This window comes from Struthio camelus, chromosome 12 (assembly GCF_040807025.1).
Source record: "Struthio camelus isolate bStrCam1 chromosome 12, bStrCam1.hap1, whole genome shotgun sequence".
NCBI lineage: Eukaryota > Metazoa > Chordata > Aves > Struthioniformes > Struthionidae > Struthio > Struthio camelus.
Genome location: NC_090953.1, coordinates 677,733 through 702,662, shown reverse-complemented (window position 1 = coordinate 702,662; position 24,930 = coordinate 677,733). Strand labels below are relative to the sequence as shown.

The following is a 24,930-nucleotide window of genomic DNA, read 5'->3' as shown; positions in this document are numbered from 1 at the left end:
CCGGCCCGCTGCGGGGGGTGGTGGAGCTGAGCCCGCGCCCGGCGCTGCCCCGCAGCGCAGAGAGGTCGGCAGCCTGGCAGCGCCGCCGAGCCGCGCTGGGCGCCGCCGAAGGGATCCTCAATAAAGCTGCCGTGCACCGCTGCTGGCTCTCTGTCTCCTTGCTGCGGCGGCCCGCGCTCCCGCTCGTTCGCCCCGGCCAGGGAAGGGCAGGTTGCCCGGAGCACCCAGCCGGTGGCCACGCATGGCCACGGCGGGGCAAAGCCCAGCTCCAGCCCACCCCGCGCGGCCCTCGCTGCCGCCGGGCTGCGGCTCAGCCACCCACCCCGCGGCCCCAGCGCTCCGAGGCGTCCCCGGAGCCGGGGCGCCGGAGGGGACCCCCGGGGGCCTCCCCAGCCCGCCGTGAACCGCAGCCACGGAGCTGCCCTTCAAGCCCCGGCGCTCTGCTCGGGCAAAGCCCCGCGGAGCCGAGCGGCGTCCCCGTCCCCGCCGCCGCGGGGCTGCCGGGCTGGGGTCCCGAGGAGCGCCCTCGCTCCCCTGGCACCAGCCAGCTCCCCGGCTCCGCAGGGCCCCAGCGGCTCCCAGCTCCCGTCCCCGGGGAGCCCAGGGGCCAGGCGGCCCCGTGCCGGCCACCGCAGCCCGTCGGGGCAGGGGACACCCCCGTGCCCGCGGCCGAGTCCTGGCCCGGTGCGGCAGCGGGAAGCCAGCGCTGCCTCCTGCAGAGCCGGAGCCCCGGGGGGCTCTGTGGGCGCACCCCAGCCCGGGACTCGGAGCGACAGCGCCCCAAAGCAGGGCGCCAGCAGCCGACGCGCCGGCGGTGCAGCGCGGGGCTGGCCCCGGCCCAGCAGGAGAGCTCGCACGCAGCCGTCAGACGGAGGGGCCGGCCAGCCTGGCGTCTGCGCAGCCCCCGGAGCCACTTAGCACCAGGCTCCTAATGGCCTGGGGGTGGGGGGGGCTCCGCTTGCCAGGACCCCTGCACGGTGCCCGCCGCGGGGTCTCAGGCGTTTCCCGCCCGGACCCCGGCCCCCTCCAACGCCCCGGCGCGGTGCCAGCACGTGCGCCCCCACCCCGCCTGGCACAGCCGCCGGCGATACCTCGCGTGCAGCCCTTTATTTACAGCATCGGAGAGCTGGCACGGGCCTTCACGCAGCCCAGCAACGCTCGTCCTCCGGCAGCCGTGGGGCAGCAGCCCCAAACCCCTCGCCGGCCAGCCCGTCCTCTGCCCATCACGCAGGCGCTGGGCATTGCCGGGCGGCAACGGCCGCCGAACGGGGCAGCGGCGCGTTCCCATCAGGAGCAGCAAAGGAGTGGGGCGGGGGGCAGCCAGGCTGGAGCATTCGGAGATGGGGGCAGGAGGAGGACGGAGCGAGGGGGCGTCTGGGGAGCGGGTGAGAGTCCAGCCTGGCCTGGAGGGCGGCGGGGTCCGGGAGCGTCGGGTCGGTCCCCCGCAGAGCCCACCCCACCCCGGCCAGTCCCGAAGGAAGGTGCGCGGCGCTGCGGCGCGCGGTTAGCTGGAGCCAGTTTCGCCCTGGAACCAGGCTAGCACCGCCTGCTTGTTCTCGTTCACCCAGTTGATGTTGGCTCTTGTCCTCTCCAGCGCCTGCTCCAGCGCGCGAGTCCCCGTCCCGAAGCCGGTGTCCTGGTTGTCCGCCTTGAACTGCTGCAGCTGCGGGGGGGGGGGGGAAGAGGGGCTGGAGCGGGCGTGGGGGGCCCCACGGCGAGGGCATCGCTGGGCAGGGACCTGGTCACCTCCAGCGCGGGGTGGGCACGGAGAGCTGCCGGACTCCTGGGCCCGCCAGGGCCGGGGCAGGACGCCCTGTCCCCGGGGCTGCGGGCGAAGGGCCGGGCACCGCGGGCAGAGACGTGCCCCCTCGTCGTGCCGGGCTGGGGGAGCGCGGCCCCGGAGCCCCCGTCCCCCAGACCCTGCCCGGCCCAGGCCTCACCTGCTGCAGCTCAAACTCCGTCGAAAACCTCTGGGTCACTGAAGAAATCAGCCGGGAGAAGGAGAAAGAGCCACCGCCGTACCTGGGGGAGCGGAGAGGGACGGCTGAGCTGGGGCCTCCGCGGGGCATCGCCCTGCTCGGGCGCAGAGCGGCGCCGAGGCTGCCCGAGGTCCCCAGGTGGCCCCGTGCCGACAAGGGGGGGGACCGGGACCGCTGCCACCCTCACGGGGCGCCGACGATGCCCTCCTGCCCCAGCCCCACGGCCCCCGCTCGCGCGGCACTCACTGGCCGAAAAGGATCTTCCAGTTGCTGCGGATGAAGTCCCAGGCCAGGGACTGCCCCACCACGTTCCTGGCGATGCTGTTGATGGTGGAGGTGGCATCCTGCTTCCGGATCTTGTCGGGGCTGATGGTGTACTGCAGGTACCTGGGGAGAGGCGCCGGGGTGAGGGCCGGTGTTGGTGGCAGCGCCGCCGGCCCGCGCCGGGGACCCCCCTCCTACCTGTTGAGGATCCAGGGCTCGGTGCTGCAGGCCAGGGCCGAGCGGAGCTTGTCCGCCTCGGCCACCACGGTGGCCGCGAGGAACCTCTGCCAGATGAAGTCCCAGGTCTCCTCGCCACCAGTGGCCACCGCACTGCAGTAGATGGAGGAGCGCAGGTTCGGGGGGATCCTGCAGGGGGGAAAGGACGTGTTGGTCAGGATGGGGAAGACCTCGCCGTGCCCAGCCTGGCGGTGTGGCACGGCCCCGGGCCCGTCCCCGTGCAGAGGGACTCACGGGTTGTTGCTGATGTTCTTCTGCCATTCGCTGAGGAAGGTGGTGGCCAGCTGCTGGCACTCGGAGATGCCATAGGAGCAGGCGGTGCTGATGGCATTGATCTCGTTGTACCTGGGGAGAGGGGAGCAAAGAGGGGCTGGGGATGAGCGCAGGGGCCCGGGACCAATCAGCCTGTGCTGGGCCACAGGCAGGGTCAGGTAGCCCCTCCCCAGGGCACGCTGGGGCCCCAGGGCCACCGTCCCATCGTGGATGGCCAGCCTCCGTGACCTGCAGGGAGCCAGGAGGACCATGCAGAGCAAGGAGGTCCCAGCCCGGCCCCGGCGCCGCGCAGCACTCACTGGTCCGTCAGGCCGCTGGGGATGGTGGTCCAGTTGTTGGTGACAAACTTGTAGTGCTCAAAGAGGGGCAACACCTGTTTCCGGATGTATTTCTGCAGGCAGGGAGGGTGGTCAGCGCTGCGCAGGCGGGCAGCGACCCCCAGCCCGGCTCCCGGCCCAGAGCCAGCCCCCGCGCCGCGCGGCTCACCGTCATCACCCCGAACACCTCGCTGCGGTCGAACATCAGCTCGAAGTAGTTCAGGTTGTTGAGTGCCGCCTGCCAGGGCATGTACGCCGTCTCCTTGCTCAGGAACCGCGTGGTGTTCAAGGCCACCGTCACCCCAATGTATTTGGCCCTGCGGAGGGGCGAGGGATGGGTCAGGCTCCCCGGCCCCCCTCGGCCCTGCAGGGCCGTGGTCCCCCCGCGCGGACGGCACCCCTCACCTGGCCAGGTTGAAGGCGTCGTCGATGATTTGGGCCCGGTTGATGACAGGGATGACCTGGGAGAAAGGTGCATCAGGGCAGCCCGGGCGTGGGGCGCAGCCCGGCCCCGCCGTGCCCCCGGCCCCACCGGCCCCCGGCCCACGTACCTGGTGGTTGCTGGAGAGCTGGTGGAGGAGCTGGTCCCAGTTCTCCTGGTTGTAGTTGACGCGGAAGTACCCGCTCACCCTGAGGTTCAGCAGGAGCCAGTTGGGGCCGCTCACCTTGAACTCGTTGTAGGTGGCTGGGTCGGGGGAGAGGAGCATCTGCAGGAGCTGCACGCCGCGAGGGGAACCCCGGCTGCGGCCCAGCCCGGCCCCCTCCACCTGCACCGGGGGTGGCAGCGAGCCCCCAGCTCAGCCCCTGCCCCAGGCCCCCCCGAGCCTGGCACCACGCAGGCACCCACAGACCTGAGACGTCTTCCAGCCAGTACTTCTTCTCGGTGCTGTTGGACGTCTGCCAGGTGATGGGGATGATCCAGGTGTAGCTGTGCCGGGGAGACGGGCAGACCATGGCACCGTCGCTCGCCCACCACGCTGCCCCCACCGGCATGTCCGGGAACCCCCAGCAGCAGCAGAGAACAGACCGCTCGACAAACTGCCACTGGCCCCTGCTGCCCACCCACCCATGGGGCCACTCACTTGAAGGCAGAGGGTCGGTCCACCTTGGAGGTGGGGTCCAGGAGGAAGTGCTTCTGGCTGATGGTGCCGGTGAGCGTGTTCACGGTGACCACGGGGAAGCCCATCTGCAGCGTCCAGCGGTCCATGATGTGGCCGATAGAGCCGGGCAAGGAGACGTTGTTCCTATCAACAGCCTGCGGGAGAAGGGACCGCGGCAGGTCACTGGGTCGGTCCCCACACGGGGGGCCGGGGGGCTGCCCCCCTCCCACGCCGGGGCTGAGGGGGCTCGGCAGGGCAGGGGAGACCATCCAGCCCCGCTCCTACCGTCTGCAGATGAGCCCAGAGGTCGGTGTAGATGGTGTTTCCGTAGGCGAAGGTGTGGAGGTAGGACTGGAAGAGCAGGAGGAGAGAGCGGTGGAGGGCAGGGCCCAGGCGAGCGGCGCCCGGGGAGGCGCCAGCCCCCGCGCAGCCCCCCGCCGCGGGCTGCCCTCCCGCACGGGGCTCGGGGCGCCGGCGGAGCCTCACCTGCAGCCCCTCCTTGAACACGTCCTCGGTGAGGAAATCGGAGAGCATCCGCAGCACCGACGCTCCCTGCGGAGAGGGGGTGAGGGGCGGGCGCGGGGCAGCCCCCGGCCGCCCCTGCCGCCCACCCGCGGCCCGGGACCCCCTCGGTCCCCCCAGCACCCACCTTGCTGTAGGCGATGGAGTCGAAGACCTCGCTGATCTGGGCCGGGGTGTTGATCTCCTCCTCTCTGAAGGACAGCGGGTGGGAGCTGGCCAGGGCATCGGTCGCCATCACCGTGTACACCTCGTTGAGCACCATCAGGTCTTTCTGCGGGGGGCCGGCGTCAGCGCCCGCGGCACCCTCCCGGCGGCGGGGCCGTGCCTGGCAGCCCCAGCCCGCCCCGTGCCCTGCACCCCGCACTCACGATGCCCCAGGAGGACTCCGCCGAGTCGGCGCCCAGGTACTCCACGTAGGAGGCGAAGCCCTCGTTGAGCCACAGGTCGTTCCACCAGCGCAGCGTCACCAGGTTCCCGAACCACTGCGGACGGAGCAGAGCACGCGGTCAGCCAGCCCATCGCGGCCGTGGGGCACGGGCCAGGAGGGGGCCGCCGGGCACCTGGTGGGCCAGCTCGTGGGCGATGACGGTCACCACCCGCTCCTTGTTGCCGATGGAGGAGTAGGCGTTGTCGTAGAGCAGTGAGTTCTCCCGGTAGGTCACCAGCCCCCAGTTCTCCATCGCGCCCGCGTTGAAGTCGGGGAGGCCGACCTGGTCTGGGGGAGGGAGAAGCCCCGTTGGCGCGGTGCTTCCCAGGGGTCGGACCGGCCGCTGCTCCCACGGCCGGCAGCACGACCCCCTTCCCGTGCACGCCAGCTGGGGAGCGCTGCCCCATCAGCCCCACTGCCCCCCAGCACCCACCAGACTTAGGCAGCGGGTACGACGTGTTGTAGTGTTGCTCAAAGAAACTGAGGATGGGCCCAGTCACCTGGAGCGCGTAGCTGCCCTGGCCCTCAGCGATGGCCTGGGGACGGCCCCAGATGCGGATCTGGAGGGGAGAGACGCTGGGCTCAGCCCCCACTCGGCTCTGCCCCGTCCCATGCGTGCCGACACCCCGAGCCCCCGTCCCCCGCCAGGCTCTGCCCTGTCCCCCAAGCTCCCAGCCCTACCAACACCCTCCCCGAGGTGTTCTCCACACTCTCGAACTGGCTGACGATGAAGGCCAGCAGATAGGTGGACATCTTGGGGGTGGTCAAGAACTCGGTGACGTTCCAGCTCTCTCCATCAATCTGCTGCTGCCAGGTGCCTGAAGGAGGAGGAGAAGGATGGGATATCGCCAGCCTGCCCCGGGCCCCCCGTCCCAGCCCTGGGGCTCCCTCTGCCCCACTCACTCTTGGCAGGCATGTTGGAAATCGCCTTGTGGTCGGTCGGGTGGATGATGGTGACTGTGAAGTTGGCTTTCATGGCAGGCTCATCAAAGCAGGGGAAGGCTTTCCGCGCATCGGTCGCCTGCATCTGCGTCGTGGCCACGACCCTGCAAACGAATCCCCCATTGGCACCCGTAGCTCACGCAGCCCCCATGGCCCCATGGGAGGGTCAGGATCCCTCAGCAGAGCAAAGGGAGCAGCACTCACCCTGCTCCTCACCTGCTCCCCAGCCCAGCCTGCAGGCAGGAGCACGGGGACACGCTCAGGGCAAGACCCAGGGTGGCTTGTGCCCCAGGGGCACAGGGGATGGAGCACCCCAGCACCCACAGCCTTGTGTCTCCGCAGTCCCAGCTGGAGACAAGATGCCCCAGACCTGGCCCGTGCCCTCTGCTGTCTCTGGGCCAGCCCCATGCTTTGCCACAGCCCATCTCACAGACCCGCTCTCCCTGAGCTCCCTTCCCTCTTCCCTGTCTCCCACCGTCCCTCTCCGCCCTCCACCTACTTGGTCTCCGTCCCATCCATGTATTCACTGCGGTAGAAGCCAGCCAGGTCATCGGCCAGTTCCCCGGTGAAGATGCTGAAGAGCCTGTAGTACTGGCCCTTCTGCAGCGGCGCTGCCAGCTGCACCACCAGGTACTGGGTGGTGGTCTCCAGCCAGGTCTTGTTGATGGCAGGTGGGCTGGAGCCGTCCACCACCTGCAGCGAGATGTGGAAGCCCCCCTGCATGGTGTAGTTCAGCTTGTTGCTGTGGATGAGGATGATGTCGGTGGGCTCCTCGCAGATGAAGACCACAGTGCTGTTGCCCGTGAAGATGTACATCTGGTTCTCGTTGGGCTTCAGGAAGGGCCTCAGAGTCACCTCGTAGCTCTCCGGCTTCAGCGCTGTGGGCAGCCTCCACTGGTTCCAGAGGTTACTGGGGGCGGCCGTGGTGATGGGGGCAGTGGTGGTGGTGGTGGTGGTAGTGGTGGCGGTGGAGGCGGAGGGGGCGGCAGGCTTGTTCTTCTCCTGCGCATACACCACCGAGAGCGCAATGATGGTGGCCACGGCCCCCAGGGCCAGCACGATGGCCACGATGCCGACGCTCTTGCTGATGAAGAACCCTGCCGCCATGGTGGGACTGCAGGAGCAGCACCGGGGAAGGAGGCTCTGCCCACCTGGCACGGCTTTTAGCCTCTCGCTCCCACGAGGTTTATTAGTCCAGGTTAATGGGTGAATTATTAAACGGCCATGAGGCCCAGGGGGGTGACAGCCCCCGGGGACACGCTCTCTGTGCACCTGCCTCCCTGCTGTGCCGCAGTGGTAATGTGAAGTGCAGTGTTGCTGCAGCTGGGGCGAAGCCAGCAGCTCGGGACCGCACCAACAGGGACAGGCAGTGTGGGAACGGGCGCGGGCTGCAGGCCAGGACGCCTGGGCTCCCTCCTGGGCGCCTGCCTGGCCCTGCGAAGGGAAGAGCAGAGCGGTGTCACAGCTGGTGGCCACGACCCCGGCTCTCTGCAGGGCGAGGAGGACGGCCCCGGTACCCCAGCCCAGACCGGGGTTTCCTTAAGGCTGGACTCGGCGCTCCCTGCTTGCCCACGGCTCGGCAGAGCTCGCCGGGTCTCGCGGGGCTGGGGGCGAGCAGGAGGGCGCAGCGCAGCCCGCGCCCGGGGGTCCCGCCGAGGCAGGAGGGTGGAAGCCTGGGGCCGCGCTGGGGCGAAACTGCCCTGCCCACTGTGCTCACAAAGTCCAAGATCGTATTACCAGATTTATGTTGTACCAGAGGAGTCCAAACTCCAGGTCCCATGAACTCATCTCAAGATAGTGTGTGCCCGGTGCCTGGTGCTCCCACCGCAGGGTCCCGAGCAGCCTCGGGCACCGTGGGCAGCGCTCAGCCCGTGCGAGAGCCGTGGCCACGGCAGGCCAGGGCGAGCTCCGGGCTCCCGGCGGCCGGCTCACAGCCGGGAGCCAGCGGGCGTCCCGCGGGCCGGCACAGCCTCGCCTGCACCCCACAGCACCGGGACCCCAGGCTCCGGCTGGGAGCTGAGCAAACCTCCCGGGGCCCGATGCACTGGTGCGCAGGGCAGGGGCGCCTGGTGCGCCACGTGCGAGGGCAGGGAGAGCTGTGCCTTTGCCAGGGAAAGCAGCCGGAGCCGCCCTCCCGCCGGGCGCGGGAGCTGGCCTGCCACGCGGGTCTGCCCGGGAGCTCCGCCAGGGAGAGAGGCGCGAAGGCACAAAGTCCCGTGCAGGGCCCGGGGAGAGGAAGCGCGATCCATCCTGCCCCGGGAACAGAAAGTGCCTTTTCCCAAGATCTGATCTCTCCAGCGCTGTGACATCAGCAGGACTTGCCCTGCCGGGAGCAGGAGCGCTTGGGCTTGGGAAGAACATAGGAAATGGATAAGAAACATCCTCAGGGAACTCAGCCCCGTCCCCGAGCGTCCCAAGAGCGCCCAGACACAGCTGCCGGTGTCGCTGGTGGCTGCAGAGGGCATGGGGAGCCGTCCCGACCCCCGTGCCGTGCAGCATCCCCGGCCCTGCGGAGTCAGACCTTTCCACCGCCCGGCCCAGCCGCGGCTCTGCGCAGGCCCTGGGGCTGCAGGACACGCTCTGGCCAGGGTCTGCTTCTAGTGCAGCCCCCCAGGAGACGGGGGCCACAGCCAGCGGGGACGGTGCCCGGGGACCCCCAAACACCCTCCAGCTTGCACCGATGGGCATGCCGCACCCCAGCTCCTCGCAGAGGCACCCTGCGGCACGGTGCGCCAGTGCTCACCCCGGCTCGGGTGAGGGCACATCCCCAAAACCTCTGCCCAATGCAATTCCTTGCAGATAGCAGGCACTCACTGCACCTCGTGTCCCATTTCCATGGCCACGTGCAAATACCTGGCGCTCAGAAGAGACTGGGTCACGCGCACACAGAGGTTCCTTGAGGCCCCAGCCCTGCACACCCCATAACCTCTCTCACACACACGCTGTAGCCCTCCTAAAGTACACATATGCTCCATACTGTAATGCACACCCCGCAGCCCCTGCAGCACGCATGCACCCCATGCTCCTCATGCACGTAAATCACGCTGCCCAGCACCGCGGCCCCTGTGCACGCCCCGCAGCCCCTGCAGCACGCATGCACCCCATACACCTCATGCACGTAAATCACGCTGCCCAGCGCCGTGGCCCCGTGCACGCCCCGCAGCCCCTGCAGCACGCATGCACCCCATGCTCCTCATGCACGTAAATCACGCTGCCCAGCGCCGTGGCCCCGTGCACCCCGCAGCCCCTGCAGCACTCAGCCCGGGCACAGGCACGCAGACCCTCCTTTCCCCAGCCCAGCCCAGCGATGCCTGCAGGCTGCTGGCCCCAGGCTCTGCCCCGACACCGCCGTGGGTCCGGGCTGCGGCAGCCCCACTCACCTCAGTGCGCTCAGCCCCGGGGCGCGACAGGCCCCAGGCTCCCTGCCTGCCCCATCCCCGCCGGGGCAGCCTGCCTGCGCCCTGCCTGCCCACGGCTCTCTCTGGCTCCCCTCTGCAAGCTCGGCCAGCCAGCGGGAGGAAAGTTTCCTCCTAAGGCTCCAAGGGAAGTAACCTGAACCGCTCCTCGCCACCTTAACCCCTGGGCTGCTGGCCTGCCCTGCCCGGAGGGGCTGGCCGGGCACGTCCCGTCCCCCCGTGCAGCGCAGGGCGCAGGGCGCGAGGTGCCCCCGGCTGCAGCCGGGCTCCCGTGCGCCCAGAGCGGGGACGGGGCAGGCACCCCTCTGCACGGGGCCAGCGCCTCCAGCAAGGCCGGGGCCCCCGGAGCGGCGGGACCCACCGCGGCCACCGCATCTGGAAGGCATTTGCTGGGGGAAGCGGGCCACGCCAGGCGCACGCAGCCTCGGGGAGCGCGGCGCCCTGCTGCCGGGGACAGCCCGCAGCCGCCCAGCCGGCCTCAGGCCCCCTCCCCAGGGTCCTGCCGAGGTTCCTGCTCCCTCACCAGCCTGCTCACCCCTGGGGGAGCAGGGGACACAGCCCGCTGGAGGGGCAGGGGATGCGGGGACCGGTCACGCCATCACCCAGTGGCACCCAGCCAGCTGAGCACAGCTGGCTCGGTGCACCCAGGGGCGGTGTCCCTGCCGCTCATCACCCCAGCCCCGTGCCCTGCCCTACCTGGTGCCGGCAGGGACGGGCTCACGTGCCCGCTCAGGGGACCCGCACTGGCGCGGGGCTGCAGCCGGGGTGCAGCTGGGTTTCGCCACGGGCCGGTGGCCGCCCCGCTCGCCGCAGCCTGGTGCGGCGCCCTGCAGCTGGATGAGAGGCAGCAGCGCCTGCGGTTTTCCTCGCCCTGGAAGTGGCCCAAGCTACCCAGCAGAGCCCAGTTGGAGGGATAGGGAACTGGTTTCGCCCTGTGCTTGGCAGAGAAGAGGGTAAACACTCTTGTCTGCGGTATGCAGGTACCTGAAGTGGGGCTGGGCATACGCTTTGCTCCATCCATCTGCGTCCCTCGACCTCGCTGCCAAGGAGGTGAGGGCTTGGAGCTGTGGGAACGCACTCCCATGAGCAAACCCTGGCTGATCTCAACGAAATCCAGCACCTGCTCGGCGCCAAGACCCAGCCCGGCCGGGGAAGGGGACAGGCTGGGCTGGGCACCCCAGCTCCAGCTGCCAGGGATGGAGCCAGCCCCAACGCAGCGCTGCATCCGCCGTTTCCCCGACCATGCAGCAGAGACACGTCCCTGGAGGAGCCAGCCCTCCTTCCCCGCTGCTCGCAGCGCCTCCCGGCCACCCCCATCACCCGCAGGCGCCCCACGGGGCCGGCAGCCCCAGGACCCGGCCAGCCCCGGCCCTTCCCGCGCCTGCGCACGGCGCTGAGCCCCGCGAGCGCTGCCAGCACCGGTGCCAGGGTTGGCACCGGGCCGCCGCGTGCCGCACAGCCACGTCGCGGGAGCCAGGCCTCCTCCCTCCCTCCGCCCCGCCGGGGCACACAAGGGCCTCCCGTTTCAGGGCGGGAGCCGGCCGCCCTGGGGCACGGGGGCCTCATGCGGGAGGGACGGGGCTGCACTGCCTCGTGCGCCCCCGGGGCAGCGCAGCCAGGGCTGCAACCCTCCCCAGGGAGGAACCGCGCGGCCGGAGGTTTGGCCCCACTCATCCCAGGGCGAACGACCCCATCTTCTGCGTCCCCCTCTGCACGAGCGAGGAGGGAGCAGGAGGGGAAAGGGAAAAGCCTGAAGCAGCAGGCACGGACTCACCGGCTCCTGCGCAGCCCGCGGTCCTCGGCCTCCGCGGCCCCGCTGGGCCGGGCCCCCGGCAGGACGCGGGAAGGGACGGCGAGGACAACGCGGCTACCGGAGGCAGCAGCGCCTGAACACCTCCTTGCCGCAGAGCAAGCACTGCCAGGCATGTCCCGCACCAGCGACCGCCGCGCCACGGTGCCGCGCTGGGGCTGGACAGGACCCGGCCCTCCCTGGCGCAGCGGGTGCCCCCGGGAACCCCCACGTGGCCTGGAGCAGAGGGAGAACCGGGCACCGCTTGGCTGCCGCCACGTCCAACCTGCGCTCTGCGGCAATCCCGAGTTTTCCTCTCCAAGCCCCGGGGTCAGCCAGACCCCACGTCCCCTGCCTGGCCGGGCGCTCGCCGGCTCTCGCACGGACCTCCGCTGGGAGCTGGAGGAGGGCCGCCGGGGAAGAGGAAGAAACTGCGTGCCCAGCTCCTTGACCTCCAGGAACAGCTCGCGGTGGCTGGTGGCCAGCTGGGGAAGGGTTAAGCTGGCAGGGAGGGGAGCGGAGGGGGGCAAGGAGACCACAGGAAAATTCCTTCCAAGCACAGTCACCGTTTCCCTGCCAGAGGGAAGTGGAGGCAGAGCCCACGGGAGCGCAGCTGGGCTGGCCGGGGGTGGGGAGGGGAAATGAGAACAGGAACAGGCTCCCGCAGCCAGTCCCTGGACGTTGGTGGCCAGATGGAGCCGCGACAGGACACAAACCCGCCAGAGCCGGGGGCTCGGGGCAGGGCAGAGCAGCACCTCTGCTCGGCAGACGTCGCTGTCCGGCCCACGCCTCCACGCCACGCTCGGCCGGCCACCTCCTTCCGGCCGAGCCCTCGCACCCGTCCCCCGGACTGGGGCCACCTCCCCGAAGCCAGCCCGGACGCAGACCGCAGGGAGAGCTCCCAGCGGGCCGCAGGGCCGCGCGCCAGCCCTGGCCCCGGCCGAGCCGGGTGCCGCAGCCTCCCGCGTGCCCGGCGACGTCCTGCTCCCTGCGAGCAGCGCTTCCTACCAGGCAGAGCTTCCCAGAGCTTCCCAGCGGCTGGCGTTGGGCAAGAGAAGGGGCTGGATGGAGACGAGCACCGCCGTTTCTGCAACAGCCAAAGCAGGCTCCACAGCTACGTGGCCTCACAGCCGACTGGGGAGGCTCTGCGGCACAGCAAGGCCGGAGAGCTGGCGGGGAGGGCAGCGGGCATCAGGTCACAGATAGGTGGCCAGAGCCCTGCCAGGCCACCTCTAAAGGCAGATGGCCACTGCTGCGGCGCAGCCTCCGAGCAGGGCTGTCCTGCTCCCCCTGCCTGCTCCAGAGAGCAGGGCAGGATCTCAGCAAGGCGACCTGCGGGTGCCACACGCTCGGGGTGCCAGGCAGGGGCAGGCGGAGCTGACCCCATCGCCCACAACCTCCCAGGAGGACAAAGGGGCCAGTGGCCTCACCACCCAGCTCGCCCTTAGCACAGGAGCAGTGAACTGCCCCAGTCCCAGCAACGCCCTGACAGCGAGGGGAGAAAGCAGCGCCATCACACGCGTCGCAGCGGCCGTCCCGCTGGTGGGGGCTCCGGGAGCGCCCTCCTGGTGCTCCTGCTCTCCCCCCGTGGCAGCACCGCAGCCTCCGGGGTGCCGGGCAAGCCTGCCCTCGAAGCCCGCACCAGGAGGCCACAGAGCAGGAAAGCCCAGCCCATCTGCAGGCTACACTGCGTGCACTTGGCACCCAGAGCCTGGCAGCCCTGCAGCACGGCAGCCTGGGCACCAGCTCCCCCTGCCGAGAAGCCGCCCTGGGCAGCGGCAGCCCCAGCAGGAGCTGCACGGAGGCCCTCTGCCCACGCTCCCCCTGCCAGGCCGCCCCACAGCACCGCTCCTCCACAGCCCCCGGGCCAGCAGCACCCACGCAGATGCAGATTTTCATAGTGGTTTATTAGGACTCCGTCTTCCCCCCTCACCGCCAATGTCTGCCTATACCGCAGATGCTATCCCTTCGCCCAGACCAAGCAGCCCAGCAGGAGCACAGGTGACCAAACCCCTACTCATCTCATGACAGAGGGTCCATACCCAGTAAGTAGGAGTAGCGGGGGCACAGGGATGCCAGAGCAGTCAGAACAACACAGCCCGGGGGGACGGAGGAGAGGGACAACCCAGGGCTCCTCCAGAAGCCACCAGGGATAGATCCATTTTTAAAACTAGAAATTCCAGGTCCTGGCTTTTCCCGCCCCAGCTAGAGGAGAGGCTGCACATCCACCCGGGAGGGAGGGAGGGAGGGAGGGAGGGGAAGAAAGGCCACCCTTATTGCTAGGGACACCAGGGAGCACAGCTCAGCTCAGGGCCCAAGGTGACAGACAGACAGCAAGCAACACTACCCCACACTTATTGGGCCCCACACCCCACCAGAGCTCTCTGTTCTGCCAGGCAGTTCACGCACCCTGGCAGCATACCTGGCCCTCCACGTGCTGCACGGCCAAGGCCAGGGCCTGAGACAGGGAGGGGGGCACATCCAGAACAGGCAAAGAGAGTCCAGCTGAGATCAGGTCCTCTCAGCTGGAGAGCCAGCCAGGCTACAGCCCGTGTTCATGGACAGTCCTCCTCGCCTGGCCTGCCTAGGGATGCTCACACAAACTGTGACAGGTTGGGCACTTTGATGTTGATGTCTCCGATGTTAATGTTGCGAGGGATCTCTGGCAGGTTGATGTTCTTCACAGCTGAGACAGCGCGGGAAGGAGCTGCCGAGAGGCCTCCCTGGTGAGGAGAGCAGAGAGGGGAACACCGTGATTGCCAGCCCTTTGTAAGCTCCAAAGACTCCCAGGGCTTAGAAGGCTCCAGGCTGATCCTCCGGCTCAGCCTTGTGCTTTGCCAAGGGAGCATTCCCAGTCCGAGTCTCCAGCTCTCCCAGCACTGCGCTGCCGCTCGCAAGCGCCCAGGGCCTGGCCACATCCCCAGCATGCAGCCAGGCCCAGCTCAACCCCAGCAGCCAGCCAGGCACCCCTACTTCAGCAGAGGAGCCTGCATTTCCACCGCCTGCCTGATCAATAGTCCCAACTGTGTTAATAGCATACTACTGGGAGAGGCAAGGACATCCAAGCACTTCCCTCTCCTGCTATCAGCGCACAACTGCCTCCTCACAATGCCCTGCAAACAGGGGCAATAAACACTTTTCACTACCTCACTTCACTAATCTTGATGGAAACAGTGATTTCCACACTCTGACTGCTCCCTATACACCTGAAGCAAGGTGTGCAGCCGAATGAGGGATGCCCTGAACGCTCTCTTCAGGGCTCGCAAGGGCAGAACCCAGGCATGCTGGGAACAACCCATATACACAAGCTCCTCTCCCCCACACACTCCAGACCACACACCCTGCCCCTCCTCGTCAGTCTGGAGCACATCAGACCTATGCACCACGGACGTCCCAGGGAACATTTTGCCCCTCCGGTCAACCGGCACTGCATACCCCAGCACATCGCACCAAATCCTCCCAAACCCCCATGCTGTCCTCCCCTGCAGGTCACACCAGGGAGAGCCACGGCATTACCACTCACCTCTGCCTTCTCCAGCTTGCTCTGGGCCTCTGCCTGTGCCACGATCTCATTCATGTTGGTCTCCAGCACCATGCCACCTATCACCACCTCCTGCAGGATGTAGTGAACCTACGAGGCAAGGGAAGACCGTGAACCCAGTCCAGGTTCATGGGCATGCTGGAAATTGCAGGGGCCGCAGCCCCTGCAGGCTGGCAGGGATGAAAACCTTTGGGACAACCAGATTCAGGACAAAGCAGCGGGCACTGCAGTGTGGAGCGCTGGCCAGAGACCCCATCTCTGCCGAGGCACTGCGCCTTGGCCAGACTGAATGACTTGCTGGCCAGGAAGACCAGACATCTTGGGTTTCGGCACCCACTGCAAGGTGAATTAGCCCACTTACTCAAGTGTGGAAGCAGTGCTGGGGGCTGATGTTTCCCGGAGACATGCATATCCAGCCCCTTACTCATCTCAGCCAGAAAGCGCAGCAAACACAGCTCTGGCAGCTGGCTGCCTATCTGACCCTTGCCCTGGACCCTCAGTGACAGTCCAGGAAGCCAGATATACTGCTTGTACTTCTGCTTTAGAGAAGAATGACCAAAGAGACTGGAGTAAATGTTGCCCATCAGACCATTATGCAAAACAGCCCCAAGGGAGGCCAGGTCTGGCCCTGTCCCACTGACACACCCTGGTTGCAATATCCCTGATGGCGGCACTGAAGTTTGATCCCTCTCTGCAGCAGAAGACCTCTCTAGGACAAGGGCACAGTTCATCCCAGGGAACAACTAGAAAGCGCACATGAGAACAGTGGCCTCAAGGCACTGGGATCTGGACACTTCACAGAGCAGCAGTGATCTGAGAGCCTCCCTGGTGCCACCAGTCAGCATACTTTTTCTCACACCTTCTACCTATCCTCCTTTCCCTCTCCTTCTTCTATCTCCAAAGCCAGGCCAGAGACAAAGTGCCTGATTTTGTTACTTTCGCTTAGAATAGCTAGGACTGTGATACGCGCGTGCACACACACACACACACACACACACAGGGAAAGGACACAACTGTTAAGAGAGTCTCCTTCCTGCTCCAGGGGCCAAGGATGAAACAGAGTTGTCCCAAAGGAGAGAGCTGCTACCTCCTGCCAGCCCCAGCCAGAAAGGGAACCAGCAATACACTGCAACCACAGCATTAGACAAGGCCTGTCTTGGCTGGCAACCCCAGAAAAAAGAATACAGGATCACAGGTGGGCTGGGCCATGCTGTGCTGCTGTGACACACCTTCAGTTACACCATCCAGCACAGTACAGACTTCCTTGCTAAGTCAGCAGTCTCCAACAGCAACCCAGCACAGATAATGAATTTATGGGTCTCTGCTTACTTCCGTGAAATAGGCTATTACTGAAAGATGGTTAAGTTATTATCTTGTTTTATGGTTTCATGAGGGTTGATTGCACTTGCAAACATGGTGAGGCAAATACTTGCAGGGCAACGCTGTGAAAAATAAACCACGCTAGAGAACCTACCAGAAGGAGAAAATCCAGCTTTGCCCAGCTATAAGCCCGATGCCCCGGTAATGCTTCTCCACGGGTCTTGCCCTGCCCTGACAGTGCCAGGAGCATCAAGGTGTGCTGTGATCAGTCTTTCAACAGTGCTGCACAGGGAAAGCCAGTTGCCATACATTCCCTTTCTGGGTCAGCCATAATAACCCGATTGCCTCCAAGCACCACAGCACAGTAATTGCTCTCCCACAGCACCAGTGTCCACCAACGTCCAGCCCTGCAAACACGCCACAAGACGATACTAGCAGCTCTCCGCAACAGGAGAGCATCTGGGCTGCAGGAAATGTTGTTCCTTCAAGATCTGGCTTCAGTCCAAATTGGACCAAAACCAACAGGGCAGAAATTCCAAGAAAGCTTTGTTTTCAGAAACGAAACACAGCGCTTCCTGAACAAAACGTGTCCTTTCTGGGACCTTGCAGCTGCTTAGCAAAACTCACGTTCTCATCCAAGGCATGAAGCACAACTAGGGTCTGTACAACAGGACCATGCCATCATGCAGCCTGTTCTGAGTCTCTCCACGACTTCCACAGCTCCAGCCTCTCCTTGTGAAAGAAGGATCCCTGCAGCTTCATGGTTCCTGCTTCCAAAGCTGACAGCATAAGAGTACCTGTGCCACTGGCTGCCTGTGAACCACAAACTCGACAGCCCCATTCAGCTGCCTGCTGCAAGACCAGGGACCAGAAACCTGCAGAAGCTCTCATTTCATGGATTTCATGCTGCCGCCTCACAGGGTCCAGGCAAGGCTGCACCCAAATCCTAGCCGGAACCTGCTGGGCTTGAGATATTAACAGCCAAAGGCTCAGCTCAACCAGTGAGCATTTTCCAGTGGACGTTGGTTTACTTTCTCCCCTGTTCTAGTCAGGAACTCACAAACTTTGTAATCAATCAGTCAGAGCGGAAGGTAGCGCCATGCCCAACCTTTCCTGCACAGCCTTTGACAAACTGAAGTCTGGAGGCAGGGGGCCTGTGAGAGGCGTTCTGTCCGGACATCAGAGGGGCAAGACATGGAAACCAGCACAATGTACCTGCATATTCTCAGCGCTCCCAACAGTGCAAGCCTGTAACCTAGCAGCTGGAACCACTGGCAGTCAGCAGAAACACATCCGGGAATCAAGCAAATGCTAAATATAGAAAGATAGATTAAGTCCAAACAGGAGGACCAACTGATAGCGGCCAAGGACTGAAGTCAAGGCTGGGAAACAAAAGGAACACAGAACCGGAAATAAACAAACCTAACTAGTATGAGAGCCTTGGGGCTGACTGAGCCTAGTATTTCCCCTGTAAGAAATTCTTCCTGATTTCTGTCTCCTTTGAATCCTTAGCTTGTCAAGAAAGTTTAGAGGAAGGACAGTTCATGCTAATGCTAGCAAAATGCACAAGCAATAGGAACAACCTCTTCTGCCTGTGGACTGCGGAATCACTGTAAAGCTGCCAGGTCTGGGTCACTCCGCAAATTGAGTAAATGAGAGTGTATCCTCCTCCAGACACTGCCACAGAAGATTTGGGTTGCTGCATCACTTCTCCCTCAGGTACTCCTCACCGATTTCCTCTCTCGTCTCCCTCTCCTTTTGTTTGCTTTGATAAAGAGTGTTTTTTGCTGACAACACAATCAACCTTGTAAACCTTCTGCAAGTTTACAACCAAGCAAACTATAAAGTCAAAATCTTAACCAGTTGTTAGCACATTCAGCTGCTCCAGAGCATCTTCTAAGAATATCTGCTAACTCTATTTCTCTGCCAGAGAATTTATAAATAAGAACCACCAACAGAAAGGGAACGTTTTACAGCTTTACTGATCTTTTCACTCCTCCTCTTTGTTGTTATGTTTTGTCTTCAGCAAAGCAGGAACAACTTTTATCAGCAGTAACACAAGCCCAGGACACATCAGCTAACTCTCTCCTATCCCTAAGGATAATCCCTGCTATCTTCAGTTGCATCTAGAAGATGATCAAAGAGAATAGGTTCCCACCCAGAAACTCTGACCAGCTAAAGAGGAAGCATTAAAGGTTGTGGCTCAAATGAAAGTTTACCAAACACTTTGTATTCCAAATACTCCCATTGTTTTTTCCCTTGTTTTCTCCAGCTCTAATGAAATGTTAACAAGACTCCAAATAGTGTCCTACAGCGCAGTAAGAAGAGGTAAAATGCCTATATACAAAATCAGATCCTGTTTAATTCCATCAGTGCTGACCACTGTGCAAGAGGTGGAGAGTGAAGCCTCAGCATGGATCCCTGTCACATGAACACGTGAACACCCAGCACGTCTAGGGCAGTTATCAGAACCAACCCATATCCACAAACCGATTGCTTTGTTGTAGCAGAGATCACAGCACCACAACAGCAACGCAGCAGGGAACTGGGGCAAGTGCTTTGAACCTAAAGCCAGCTTACACACGGAGGACTCAGAACGCAGCCAAGCAACTCGGATCGTTTACCAGGAGGACATGGCACGAGCAGCTTATAAAGAACACATACTGATAATCTTCCCAGTCAGAATTTTGATCTCCCTCAGGGAAGAACCTAGCTATAGGCTCTCCTGAAACGCTCAAGAGCTTGGAGCGAAGCCTGCTTCTGGGCTCAGGAATGTACGTGCTAGAGAAGGCAGAGCTCAAAAGCAGCAAGATGCCGGGATGAAACAAAAGGTGGTGGCCTAGAGGAGCGCGCAGAAGCCTAGAACCCACCTTGTCCATGTGAAAGATGAGGTCCAACTCACAGACATTCTCAAAGCACTTGTCCAGTGTCTCCACAAACACCTGAGACAGGAGGAAAGGAAGGTCAGGACAGAACAAGCAAGACATTTCCCGCACACAGCACCAGTGCTTGCACATGCAAAAGGCTACAGCCCTGGCCAAAAACTGTCAGATCGCTCACTGCATCCCAGGCTTTTACCCTGAACAGGAACAAATTCCTCTTCAAAACCCCACCTACTTTCAGTGCTAGTGAAGTGCCTATTCCCAGGGCAACCACACATAGGCTCAGCCCCAGGAAGCTGGTCAGGACCCTGGCTCCAGGAAAGGAGCAGCATCCAGGGGTGGTGTGGAGGATTGGGGGTGTGCACAGAGCAGGCTGAGGGGGTTAGGCAGAGCTGCGAGCAGGATACGCGCAGCGAGCAGCCAAACAAGGAGGCCTCTTTCCGCACAGGCACTGCCCAATAGTGCTGGGACGACCAGACACGCTCTTAGTGCCAGCCCGCACTAAACCACAGAAACCAAATCAAAAAGCCCACATCAGCTCCAGACCCTAGGAGAAAGTTTGTCTTGGCAAGAGGCATGTGGCTGGAACATAAGCCTGGCCCTGGCTGAGCCTGCTGTGAACGGACTGCACAGCTGGTGTAATACCAGCAAACTCGGAGGGCTCCTCCTCCAGCAGTGGGTCACGCTTCCTCTGAACTGTTACTTCTACCCAGTTGCTATTGTCTTCAGTTGTTCCTGGTACTACCCAGGGCAACCGGAACCTCCAATTTCAAGGATGTGGTTTGAACCCAAGTCCAAAGAGCCTGGCACAGGGTAAAGCACACTGAAACACGGAACTTGGCCGTTCTGGGGGAAAAAAACAGGTGCCAACGTTCTGATAAACTGCAGTCACAGGGCCCTGACTGGGACAATGGCTAGTCATTGTGTTCTTCCACAAGGGCCAGGCTTGCAGTCATCTAGAACAGCTTGAAAGGGTTGAAATATGGGAACTACATGATCACAGCAGGTGATCCGAGCAGGGCATGAGCCCTCTTGGAATCAGGAAGGACAACTGAGAGATGTTGGATATGTTACAGTAGGACACATGAACAGGACAAGCGTGAAACGCTCTACAGTTGGGAACTCTTCTCCACAGACAATTCCCAGCTGGGAAAACTTCATTTCTAGCTTAGGATCTTTGAAAAAAAAAAAAAAGCTAGAAAAGGTGATTTAAATGGTAACTGCCATGGAGCTACTTTCCAGAGTTTGATAAGAGTGTGGAAGATGACTCCAAAAGGAAAAGCCTGCTCCAATGGGACAAAATATTAACTCTGTCACGTGCTGGTGTGGCTTCAAACTTAAAAGGGAAGAAAGAGGAACTTGTAAAAAAAAAAAAAAAAAAAAAATCAGAGACTGATCTGCAGAGGAATACTCTCAAAACTCATCAAAAGTAACCAAAGGCATAATTCTAACATTAACTAAACTGCATTAAACTGCTATGCAGACACTCTCACATGTGCCTTTAATTGGATTTAGCAGAGGTCCCTTTAGAAGCCCACATAGTGATTGAATAAAATTTTTAAAAATTCACTTTTTAATAAGTTTATTCAGACTTTCCCCAGCGTTTCCCTGCAGACAAGTTTTGAGTTATGTATCAGCTAACACATGTCAAGCAACACCCTCCCCTGTCTGAGCTCACAAGAGAACAGTTTCTCAATCACTCCCAGGAAGCTGTTATAGACATGTAAATGCATCTGGAAGGTTTAGAAGGCTGGACCTTCTGGCAGTAGAGGAAAGCACCCAACAGCCTCTCATGGCTAAGCACTTTGTCAGAGCTCCTGGTACTACTAAGGTGGAGCACGCAGAGGGCACAGGATACCTCACATCAGTGGCATACTGCTGATGCAAGGCTCTCCAGGGGCTCTCGCTTCTAATACCTTCCCTTTTAACATTGACATCCCCTCCAGACTCCTGGATTCAGGGATGTCTCCTGCACTGTCCACAACTGCACCCAGCAGGGGCTCAGCAAGGGCCCTGGCAAGGGACACGCTCTTGAAACATGATGTCTAGCCCCTTTCACACTCATTTCAACCAGCCTGGAAGGGAGGGTCTGTAACAGGATATGCAGGAGGGACTCACAACCTACACTGTCCTGCTGCTGGCAGAGCAAGCGTCTGCATCTCAGCACATCCAGCTGCTCTGGGGAGTGTCTCCGCCCAGCAGCGGCCAAAAGCTCAAGGGCAGAGAAGAAACAGCAACCCGCTGTCCTGGTGCGGGGTGGGCTCCACTGTGTGCATGCTCACTGTGGCCTCCCTCTGGCAGCAAACTTCACTCCAGAGAGACCAACCTGGATGAGGTCCAGAATGCCCAGCTCGCTCTCCGAGGAGTCCACACAGAAGACGAAGTACAGCGTAGCATAGTGGCGGTAGATCAGCTTGTAATCCGAGCCACCAAACAGGCTGCAGAGACACAAGGAAGGGCTCCAGCAGCAGGAGGGAGGACACAGCCCGGCTCCTCCCAGCCAAGGGGAACCTGCGGCACAGCTGCCCTCCAGGCAGCGAGGGGCGTGAGGGTTACCTGCCACACTCCAGGAAGTTGCAGATGTGGTCATCCCGCTTGAGGACCAGGTGGAAAGTCTCTCGGATAATTTGCTGCTGAACTTCCTCTGCCTGCAGCGAGGCAAGAGCAAAGACCCATGGGCCTGCCGTCTGGGAAGGCACAGAGCACCCACACCCCTGCTCTCCCCCACTGCTGTGGGGCCAGCAGAGCCTGAGGGACACGGTGAGCTGGCAGCTCTCGGAGCGAAGGGGAGGCCACAGCTCCCTGCAGCCCTGGCACCACGGGAGCAGCCGCTAGGGCAGCCCCCATGACCTGACTGTGGGACATCCTGAGGGATTGGGTTGGGGCGCTGGGCTGAAGCGGTGCCTGCAGCCGAGCGTGGGCAAGACCCCTCAGCCCCACGGACACGCAGCGATCGCCCCAGCCACGGGCACCCTTCCCGGGGCCACGGCAAGCCCTGCACTGGGCCCAGCCGGGGGGCGACTGCAGCCCGCACCCCCTCAGACCCGAACTAGGCCAGCCCCGCCAGCCCCACATCGAGCATGCCTCCCCCTCACACCCCACGTTGGGCCCGTCCCCCCCCCCCAACCCGGACCGGCTCCACACGGGCCCGGTCCCGGTCCCCCAGCCCCGCCGCGGCCGGCCCGCACCAGGCGCTGGTAGAAGCGGACGAGCCGCGGCTTCCCGTGGTTGTTGAACACCAGGATAGCGCTGATCATGCCGGCGGCGGAGGGGCCGGGGCCGGGGCTGGGGCCGGAGCCGGGTCCGAGGCCGGGCCGGAAGCAGAACCGGGCCGCCCCCGCGGAAGCCCCTCGCCCGCCCCGGAAAGGCGGCGCGACCTCGGGGCGGTGCCGGGGCCCGGCCGCCCGCCCCGGGTGCCCAGCTCCGCCTCCCCGCCAGCCCCGGCGCTCTGGGCCCCGCTCGGGGCCGGGCAGCGAGGCCAGCCCCGCGCCAGGGGCTCCGTGGCGGCCCGGGCCCGGCCCCCCCGGGACCGCAGGCCGCGGCAGGCCGCCGTCGGGGCTGCGGGAACCGGGCCCTGCCTCGCTACCCCGGGGCAGAGCCCCGCCGCGGCGGCCGGCGGCCCCCCGGTCCGGTCCGGTGCGGTCCGGTCCTCGCGGCGAGGCCCGGGAGCGCCGCGGCCGGTTCGCCCTCCGCCCCCCTCCCCCGGAAGAAGCAGCCGGGGCGCCGCCGCCCCGTCGCGGCAAGGCCAGGCCCCCCGCGGGCCCGGCCCGGCCCCGCTCCCGTCGCCTGTCGCGACAGAGCCCCGACAGGCAGCGTCGCGATGGCGGCACCCGCCTGCGCCGCTAGGGGGCGCGCGAGCGCCGCGGCGACGGGAGCCGCGCGGGGCCACGCCGCGGCGGGCAGCGGGGCGCGCGGGGGCGGGGCCTCCCGGCCAGGCCACGCCCTCCCTGAAAGGGCCAGCGGGCGGGGTCAGGGGTCACCGGGGAGGTCAGGGGTCACGGCGGGACGGCGGCCGAGGCGGCGGCGGCGGCCTGGTCGCGGTGTTCCGGCGCGACGCCCTGCCCCGGGCCGGGAGGCCTTCCCGCCCCGCGGCGGCGGTGGGCTCGCCTCCCGCGCAGGCTCCGAGGCCGCCTTCGTCGCCCCCGCTCTGCCGGGGCCGCAGCGTGGTCTGGGCCGCCTCCGCCGGTCGGAGGGCAGCGGCAGACAGCCCGGCGCGGGGCTGTCGTGGCCCTCCCTGCCCCTCCGGCGGCGGGCGACGGCTCTGCCCTCCTCCGCGAGGCTGAGCCCGCTGTCCCGGCCCGCCGGCGAGCAGCAGCCCTTACCCAGACCGGGGGACTGGGCCCGGCGCAGCCGGGAGCGACGCCCCGGTCGAGGTGGAGGAAGGAGCACAGGGCTCTGCCCCCTCCCTCGCCGCAGCCGCCGCTCCCCCAGCCTGCAGCTGGGCTGAGATTGTTTCGGGGATAAACGGATCGGAGCTGCTGCGGGCCGGCAGGGGGAGGGGAGCCCATTGTCGGGAAGAATGCGATTCTGCGGGCGCCAAGCCGCTCGTTCTGGGCAGCCTTTGTGCGCGGCTCGCCCCGCTGAGGGGTGGATGCTGCGCGCTTACAATGCGCTTTCATCGGCGGAGACAGGCGCAGCGCTGGCGTCGGGCCTCCCCGCCTGAGGCCCCCGGCGCGGCACACGGAGCCAGGCAGCGCCCCAGCTCCCAGCGCCCGCCCCGGGCACGGCCGCAGCGCCGCATTTCAACCAGAGCTCCGAAACAACAGGTGAATTTACGAGGGAAGCGTGGTGGTGTTTGCGAGCCTGGGGGAGCCAACGTGCACCGCCATCACCCCTGCGCAGACTGCCGCCCTGCCCGGGGCCTGGGCACCGCCAGAACGCCCGGGTGTCTCGCGGCAAGGGCTGGATTTTGCTCCCGGCCTGCTGTGGCTGCACGGACTGGGAGCTGGCGCTTTGCGTCCTGACCCAACAGGTCCAGCTGACCTACCGCACGGACTGCTGAGCGCTCCTGCCACCCGGCGCTGCTGGTGCCCCACAGCTCTGCCCTTCAGGGAACACCTTTTTATGGGAGGACACCTCAGCTGCCAGCAGTTTTCTGTACTGAGCTCACTCCCCAGGGAAAGGTCCCGGGATCCGTCAGCCCCGGTTGCCATAGTGTCCCACGGGGTGGTCCCCTCTGACCCTGGATGCTTTTCAGTGCCTGCTTTCCCGGACACCGCCCCCTCCGCTGCATGTGTGGCCTGTGCTCCGCCCCAGATCAATGCTTCTCCACTGTATCTCATCCTTCTGCTTACATTGGAGCGCCTTTGAATGGGCTGAGCGAGCCGGGCTGCTCTGCGGGACGACTGCTATTTATCATGCTGCCAGCCTTTGGATTATCCTCAAGCCATAGCAGTGAACGTTTCATATTTACTTCTAGATCATCAACCAAAACAGAGAAGGGGATCACACATAGAGCTAATCCCTGTGAGCCCCTCTAGAAACTCCACCACTGGATGGTGACCACCTGTTGACAAATATTTTTTAGCATCTGTGAATGAGCTCGTTCTTAGGCTGTTTTAAGAGGTATTTTGAAGAGGAAAGGGAGAAAGCGTAGCATATGACAATTGCAGTTGGATCCGGTGCTTTTTATGTACTAGAAAATCAAAAAGAAAGCAGCAAAGGGCAGATGATCCAAGATTAATATAAAGGAATAGCACAAGCATGTAGGGATAGAATCAAAAAGGCCAATGTATGATATGAGTTACAACTAGCAAGGGACATAAAAAGCAACAAGAAAAAGAATTCAATGTGCTGTACAAACGTAGTAGAAGACAGGGGGAGACAGAGGAGAATAAAGATCTGTTACTTAACAAGAAAAGGGAGTAAAATAACCAAGGACACATAGAAAGCCTCTTTGCTCCAGTCTTCATATGAAAAGG

General features: G+C 63.9%; 2 protein-coding genes across 6 annotated transcripts; both read right to left on the bottom strand.

Annotated features, from left to right (window-relative positions):
- Positions 1–1,092: 1,092 nt before the first annotated feature.
- On the bottom strand, positions 1,093–11,765 carry ANPEP (alanyl aminopeptidase, membrane). Of its 5 annotated transcripts, none has more exons than XM_068958391.1 (22): positions 9,442–9,558; positions 8,915–9,014; positions 6,561–7,495; positions 6,023–6,165; positions 5,801–5,937; positions 5,553–5,679; positions 5,253–5,407; positions 5,061–5,174; positions 4,820–4,963; positions 4,657–4,722; positions 4,456–4,521; positions 4,153–4,325; positions 3,922–3,998; positions 3,622–3,755; positions 3,476–3,531; positions 3,240–3,387; positions 3,053–3,144; positions 2,715–2,825; positions 2,442–2,609; positions 2,226–2,366; positions 1,941–2,022; positions 1,093–1,663 (listed from the first exon to the last, which is right to left on the bottom strand). In XM_068958391.1, the coding sequence occupies exons 3-22, from the start codon at positions 7,166–7,168 to the stop codon at positions 1,505–1,507; spliced, it is 2,901 nt and encodes a 966-aa protein (XP_068814492.1). In that variant the 5' UTR covers positions 7,169–7,495; positions 8,915–9,014; positions 9,442–9,558; the 3' UTR covers positions 1,093–1,504. The 5 variants fall into 5 exon arrangements, with proteins under 5 accessions (XP_068814492.1, XP_068814490.1, XP_068814493.1 ...); XM_068958389.1 differs by having other exon boundaries at positions 8,915–8,971; XM_068958392.1 differs by lacking the exons at positions 8,915–9,014; positions 9,442–9,558 and adding an exon at positions 11,553–11,765.
- Positions 11,766–13,154: 1,389 nt separating this feature from the next.
- Positions 13,155–22,387, bottom strand: AP3S2 (adaptor related protein complex 3 subunit sigma 2). Its single transcript, XM_068958441.1, has 6 exons — positions 22,198–22,387; positions 21,566–21,657; positions 21,336–21,447; positions 18,998–19,069; positions 14,790–14,897; positions 13,155–13,989 (listed from the first exon to the last, which is right to left on the bottom strand). The coding sequence occupies exons 1-6, from the start codon at positions 22,264–22,266 to the stop codon at positions 13,861–13,863; spliced, it is 582 nt and encodes a 193-aa protein (XP_068814542.1). The 5' UTR covers positions 22,267–22,387; the 3' UTR covers positions 13,155–13,860.
- Positions 22,388–24,930: the final 2,543 nt, after the last annotated feature.